Source organism: Mastomys coucha, unplaced genomic scaffold, assembly GCF_008632895.1.
Source record: "Mastomys coucha isolate ucsf_1 unplaced genomic scaffold, UCSF_Mcou_1 pScaffold13, whole genome shotgun sequence".
NCBI lineage: Eukaryota > Metazoa > Chordata > Mammalia > Rodentia > Muridae > Mastomys > Mastomys coucha.
In genome coordinates this window covers 90,715-97,477 of record NW_022196895.1, presented here as the reverse complement: position 1 = coordinate 97,477, position 6,763 = coordinate 90,715, and the positions used below count along the sequence as shown (strand labels likewise).

Sequence of the window (6,763 nt, the reverse complement as noted above, 5' to 3'; positions counted from 1 at the left end):
TATAGCCCTGGCTGTCCTGGAACTCACTCCGCAGACCAGGATGGCCTTGGCCTTGAACTCAGAAATCTGCCTGCCTCTGCCTCCCAAGTGCTGGGATTAAAGGCGTGCACCACCACTGCCCGGCTTGACACAGTCTTGTTAGATGTTTCTAACCTAGTTAATGTACAGATTGTGGCAGTGGAATCCCTGAGACTCAGTTCTGGGATGATCACAGTCCTGGGTCTTATCTTAGGTGGTTACAATCACTGCATTCATGGTTCTTTTTCTTTCTTTCTTTTTTTTTTTTTTTGCAATTTTTTTATTAGATATTTTCTTTATTTACATGTCATGTGATATTTCCTTTCCCAGTTTCCCCTCTGAAGAAAATAAAAAAAAAAAAAACCAACCAACCAAACACACAAAAAAAACCTGTTCCCTCCCTCTCCCCCCAGCTCAACAACCCACTCTCTCCTGCTTCCTGGCCCTGGCATTCCCCTACACTGGGGTATAGAGCCTTCATAGGGCCAAGGGCCTCTCCTCCCATTGATGATCAACTTGGCCATCCTCTGCTACATATGCAGCTGGAGCCATGAGTCCCACTATGTGTACTCTTTGATTGGTGGTTTAGTCCCCGGGAGCTCTGAGGGTACTAGTTAGTTCATATTGTTGTTCATCCTAATGGGCTGGAAACCCTTCAGCTCCTTGGGTCCTTTCTCTAGTTCCTCCATTGGGGATCCTGTGCTCAGTCCAATTTGTGATTCTTTAAATGACAGTTTGGGAGCTGAGAGAGAGAAGCCAGCTGTTAAGAGCATCTAGTGTTCCTGCAGAGAACCTGAGTTCTGTTCCCAGCAACTCTTATCTGGTGGCTCCCAGTGCCTTGCAACTCCAGTCTCCCTCTTCTAGCATTCAAAGGCACCCATTTACGCATATGCTTGCACACACACACACACACACACACACACACACACACACACACACACTTAAAAAAATAAAGATAAGGCCTGGAGAGATGGCTCAGCAGTTAAGAGCACTTGCTGTTCTTACAGAGGACCTGGGCCTGATTCCTAGCTCCTACATGGTGGATCATAACTCCATTTCTTGTGCGATTGGTACCCTGTTCTTGCCTCCATAGGCACCATGCATGCACATGTTGCACATACATACATTCTTGCAAAACACCTATACCCATAAAAATAAGACTGAGTGTGGTGATATTCACTTTTTATTCCAGCACTTGGGAGGAAGAGGTAGGTAGATATAGTGAGTTTGAGGCCAGTCTGGTCTACATGTACAGTTCTAGGCTACCCAGGGTGACAAAAACAAACAACTACAACAAAAACTTTTATAAGAAACAAAAATAAATCTTTTTAAAAAAGATTCAGTTTCATATACCATGTAACTCCTTAAGTTGGTTACATTTGCCAAACTTATTGCTTGCCTAGATCAGTAGATGTTGAGTATATATACACTAGGAGTAGGATGATAAAAATAGAGACATTTATCAGTGCTTTGTCCCAGGTCATAGTTTTTCACTAGCAGTGTTGTTGCTTTAACGATCCAGAAGGAGTGGCTGGAGGGTGGCTTGGAGGTCAAGGGCACTTGCTGCTCTTCCGAAAGAACCAAGTTTGATTTCCAGCATGTAGGTCAGACTGGGACACACCTATATTTAAATTATGTAATTAATAATTATTGGCATACATGGGAAATAGACACGAAAACATGTAGTCAGGTCTTTGATCTTTATGGAAGGTACAGAGGTATGAACGGTCACAACAAACATTCTCGGTGTCTCCAGGGACATGGGCTCCTTGCTGCCGCATCTTCAGCATGTATATTTCGTTGTCGTGACCACAGGATGTCTGCTGCTGCTGATGACGGGAAGAGGGGAGGAGGCCTGTGGTCAAAGGGTGCAGCTAACTCAAGTCTGTTTCTCCAGGCGATTTTTTTCTAGAAGACGTTTCTAGCCGCTTTCATCTACTTTTCATTGGCTAGAAATAAGGTCCCCACTATAAGGGACTCTGAGGAGCATTATTTAGCCTGCCAGTGTCAGATTAGAGATAGCTAGAGAAAAGCAGCAGCACATGGCTCTTGGGTGACTCAGCATTAGCTTAGCAAATTTCAAGTGTTTGTTCCTCCAGTTTCCTTAAGCCTTACCCAACTCTGTGAATACAGAGTAGCCCTAGCCTCATCTGGAGATGAGGACCTGGAGTCGGAATGGTTAAGTGGCAAGTTGGCCAAGATCATAGAGCCTATGCTGCCTAGCAGTTCTTTCTTTCAGAGCCTTCCTCTGTCCTTATAGCAAGGTCACCTCAAAAGGACCTTTGATGTAAAGTCTGGACTTCATGGAGAGGATGCAGATTTTGCAGTTAGCGAGATCAAGGTCAGGTATCAGCTGACATTGATAACAGATATTTAATTATATCTCTACCACACTGGGTAGCTTAGATTCCTTTGTAGCCTGGTCACCATTTCCTGTTTAGCTTGACATTGGCTTTGAGACTGTGTGTCCCAGGCTGGCCTCAAACGTGTGCTTCTCTTGCCTGCCTCCACCTCCTGAGTGTTGCTGGTACAGGTGTGCAGCACACCTGGCTCTTTCCCCTTTTCCTGCAGTTTGCCATGTGGTTTCCTCTCCATGCTGAGGATGTATTTGGTCAAATTCAAGCCTGCAAACTGAGCTACCTATTAATAGAAGAAACAGGTGTTCCCCACAGCTGGGCATACTTGGGGATATACCAGCCACTTGGGTGATCACTGAAGCTTTGTGCTTGGGACATTTTGACTCCAGTCACATCTCACACACAGTGTAGATATTTACAGTAAGCAAGAAGTTAAAAGCTGACCACTTAAAGTTTGTATGGAAAGACTGTTTTTCTTTTATATTTAGAGTTCAACATATCTAATGATGAAAACATAGATACTTTTAAATACATTTCAATTCCCCAACTGGCAGCTGTGTGTGCTTAGACATGCTGACACTCCCCACTGTGCACCATTTGGATTACTGTAACCCCTGCTTTACCAAGCTCCGTTTACTTTGACATGTTTTAGTTTTTCACTGCTTGGTCGTCAGCCCTTGGTGAGTTCCCAGGGTGAGTACAGCACTCTTGGTTAGGAACTAGGGCTTGTTCTTTTTCCTGCAGCCTATCAAGATTTCAACATTCGTATTCTGCTGACTTGCTTTGCGTGAGGAAAGAGAGATCCATTCCATGAGAGCCATTTCTTCTAAAAATACAGCAGTTGGCCATGTCTGTCGCATGTGTCACAATTGGGAGATGGCGTTGCTCACTGACATTGCAGTGATTGGTATCTACCTATGCAATGTTACCTTTGTGAATTCAGTTGAGTGACAGTGCCTGGCAATTTCTGAGAACTAAGTATTCCCAAATAAAGCTTTATTGGGGCCTCTCCTTAGAGCCAAGAAGTGAAGTAGCCTGCAGCCTGTTCCACTCTGAAAATCAGGAGAGAGAAGATGGGGCAGGATTAGTTGCTGTTTATTGGAAACACGCATAAGAGTCACTAACTTATCTTTGTTAGTTTCAGTTATTTAGGTGCTTGTTGGTGTCTCTTTTCGCTTGGGTTGCTTAATGTGCTATGAAATATGTTCAGTGTGAATTAAATGCATGTGGTTAGAGAACTGCATAGTAGTTCTTTTCAGTTAGCTAGTAACTGCCATTATCCTAAATTTGTTTGTCTATTTATTTATGATAAGTTCCCATATACCCCTGACTAGCCTTGTGCTTGTAAAGTAACTGACCTTTCTTTTTAAATGTGTCTGTGTCTGTGTATGTGTATTTGGCTTGAGTGTATGTCTGTGCAACACTTGTATGCCTGGTGGCCACCCTGGAACTAGAGTTATAGACAGTCGTGAGCCAGCATGTGGGTGCTTGGGATTGATTCTTCCAGGTCCTCTAGGAAAGCACCCAGTGTTGCTAATCACTGATCTCTCCAGCCCCTGGTTTTGTACTATGGTTCTGCTGTCTCTACCTCCCAAGTGCCAGGTCTACAGACGTGTACCACCATCCCAGCTTCCTTTTTTCGTATTTGTAATTGTGGTGTTCTAACACTTGTTGGCTTAAATTGTCTGCTTGTTAAGTTTTGTGTCACGTTATGCCATTCTTTAATTTTCACAAGCAGTGTCCATTTTTCCTTGGTGCATAAACATCCATGTATTTTATTTATTGTTATAATTTATCTATGTTATGTTTTCTATTCAGGTTGTTTTTGATGACCATGATTGATTGTTTTGTTGAGATTTAGTCTCAAAGTACACAACTGTTCAATATTGGCATTTGAGACTTCATAGAATTCTTATACTCATTTTCATCAAGTGACATTTTCTCATTGTGATGAGCATGTGTATTTTTTGACAACCAAAAATTAACTGAGAGAACTGAAAGGATCTGTGAATGTCTTAGTAGGGCGTCTGCTGGGCATGTGGTCCTTTTGTTGTTGGTTATTGTACACAGAGGGTCTTTCTTGTCGTGGCATGGGTGGCCCAAGAGAACACTGTTTGGGAAAAGCTATCCGTGCTCCTCATTTGGTCTGTTGTTCTCTACAAGGCATCTGCTTTGCTCTTTTTGTTGTGTAGCTTTGTTTAACTTTCCCCAGACCTGTTGGCTGTTGACTGGGTAGAGGGGGGGGGGCAGATGTTCACGGAGCCATTCTGGATTGTGCTGGGAGGTTGTTCCTGTTGTCATTTGCCTTGTGTTGGTTCCAGGGAAGCTGCCCGGGAGTGTCGCAGGAAGAAGAAAGAATATGTCAAATGTCTTGAAAATCGTGTGGCTGTGCTTGAAAATCAAAACAAGACCCTCATTGAGGAACTCAAGGCCCTCAAAGACCTTTATTGCCATAAAGCAGAGTAACTGTGTTTGACTTGGACCTTGTTGACTGTGAACTCTAATCGGGGCAGGCGATGCAGCATCTCATAATGGCCATGTGGACTTGTAGATGGGTCTATTAACCCTTGCTTAAGAATTCAGTCTGCGGTAGGGTGTGAATTGAGAATACTGTTCCACGGGGTGGAATGCAGCTCCCCTCACATTACCAAGCTTGCTCTATTGCCAATAGCATGCACCATACGTTTTGTTTGCCCTTCTGCTTCTACTTTTTTCAGGGAAGCTGCTAAGGAATGTCGACGTCGAAAGAAAGAGTACGTGAAGTGTCTTGAGAGCCGAGTCGCAGTGCTGGAAGTTCAGAACAAGAAGCTTATAGAGGAGCTCGAAACCTTGAAAGACATTTGCTCTCCCAAAACAGATTAGTAGAAATATTTAACTATGAACTGATTACAGCATGTACAGTTGCTTTTGAATGCAATACAATATATAGCCGGCAAGAATTATGGCTTTTTCCTTTGTATCATTCATCTAACTTTCTAAACTAACATTCCCAGGATGCTCTGTTGTATCTAATTTGCTCTTACCTCCAAGGTCGACTTTTTCGAAGAGACAAACTGTAAGAAATGTATGTAACAAATGCTTAAAATGAAGTATTTGTAAGACTTGTTCCCGTGCATTGTGTTTGCAGTTCCCAGGCTCTCTGTCACGAACAGTGTCCTATGCAATAACAATTTTGCAGGTTTTAAGAATGATTTTAGGAAAGGATGATCAAAGGCAGTGCATCTCTCCAGTAGTATGATAAAATCAACCCACAGAGATACCTCAGCAAAGAATGAAAGGAAGTATAGCCTGATGATATGGCTACATGAGACTAGCCTACAAATGAATTTGTGCATTTATAGATTTTTATAATCGTCACTTTGTAAAGAAAATATTGTATTGCTGTCCTTGGGTGCCACAGTTGAAGACAGTTTTCAATAGAACCATGTTGGTTGCTCTTTGTATTATTTGGTGTTTATTTAAGTATCTGAACATTTACTACACCTTCCTCCTATGTATGCAGTATGTGTATTCCCACACTTACTACAGCCTCCTCCTATGTATGCAGTATGTGTATTCCCACACTTACTACAGCCTCCTCCTATGTATGCAGTGTGTGTATTCCCACACTTACTACAGCCTCCTCCTATGTATGCAGTGTGTGTATTCCTACAGAAGCTCTGCTGCTTTGCGGTTATCTAGTGAAAGAGACAACATATTTTTACTATCTGGAATGAGTCCCTCAAGCACGAACATATTGCTACACTGGGTGAGCAGCCTTGAAAACACTGGGCCATTTCATCAGAGGACAGCTGCAGGGCTCTAAGGGCAGAGTTCAGTGTGGAGCACTTGCCTGGCATGGGCAAGGCTACATGTTCAGTCAATAACAGTGTAACAGTGTTTGAGCCGGAAGACCTAGAGCTCTGCACATGGGATGGGGGCAGAGGTCAGAGGTCAGCCTTTGTGCTGTACTAGGCTTCGTGCTGATGGTCTGGAAAGTTCCTGCTGATACCCCTCCATTGTGAATTCTTGTAACCTCAGGAATGTTAACATTTAAAGAACAACCCAAGATGTCATTTTCAGTTTCACAACTTGAATCAATTTTGTTTTGCTTTTTGGAATGTAGCTATGCATGTACATTTGCCATGGAGATTTAGGCCTTAAACTCACAATGCTCTTGCCTCAGCCTTCTGAGTGCTTGGATTTCAGGTGTGGGCCAGAATATCCAGTTTGATCAAGTATTCTTTTATAAAATATTACTTTCTTTTTTAATTGTGTGTATGTCTATGTGTATGTAAATGTGTATGTCTATGTGTGTGTGAATGTATATGTGTATGTGAGTGTGTATGTCTATGTGTGTGTGAATGTGTATGTCTGTATGTGAATGTGTATGTCTGTGTGTATGTGAA

The 6,763-nt window shown here is 42.7% G+C and overlaps 1 protein-coding gene across 1 annotated transcript in view; it reads left to right on the top strand.

The window, feature by feature from the left end:
• The window catches only part of LOC116087778 (cAMP-responsive element modulator-like), a 73,652-nt gene extending 68,172 nt beyond the window's left edge, over nucleotides 1-5,480 (top strand). The window contains exon 9 of the mRNA XM_031366352.1: nucleotides 5,093-5,480. Within this exon, the coding sequence (XP_031222212.1) occupies nucleotides 5,093-5,237 (145 nt within the window). The 3' untranslated portion in view covers nucleotides 5,238-5,480. The remainder of the gene's footprint in view (nucleotides 1-5,092) is intronic.
• The last annotated feature ends 1,283 nt before the right edge of the window (nucleotides 5,481-6,763 follow it).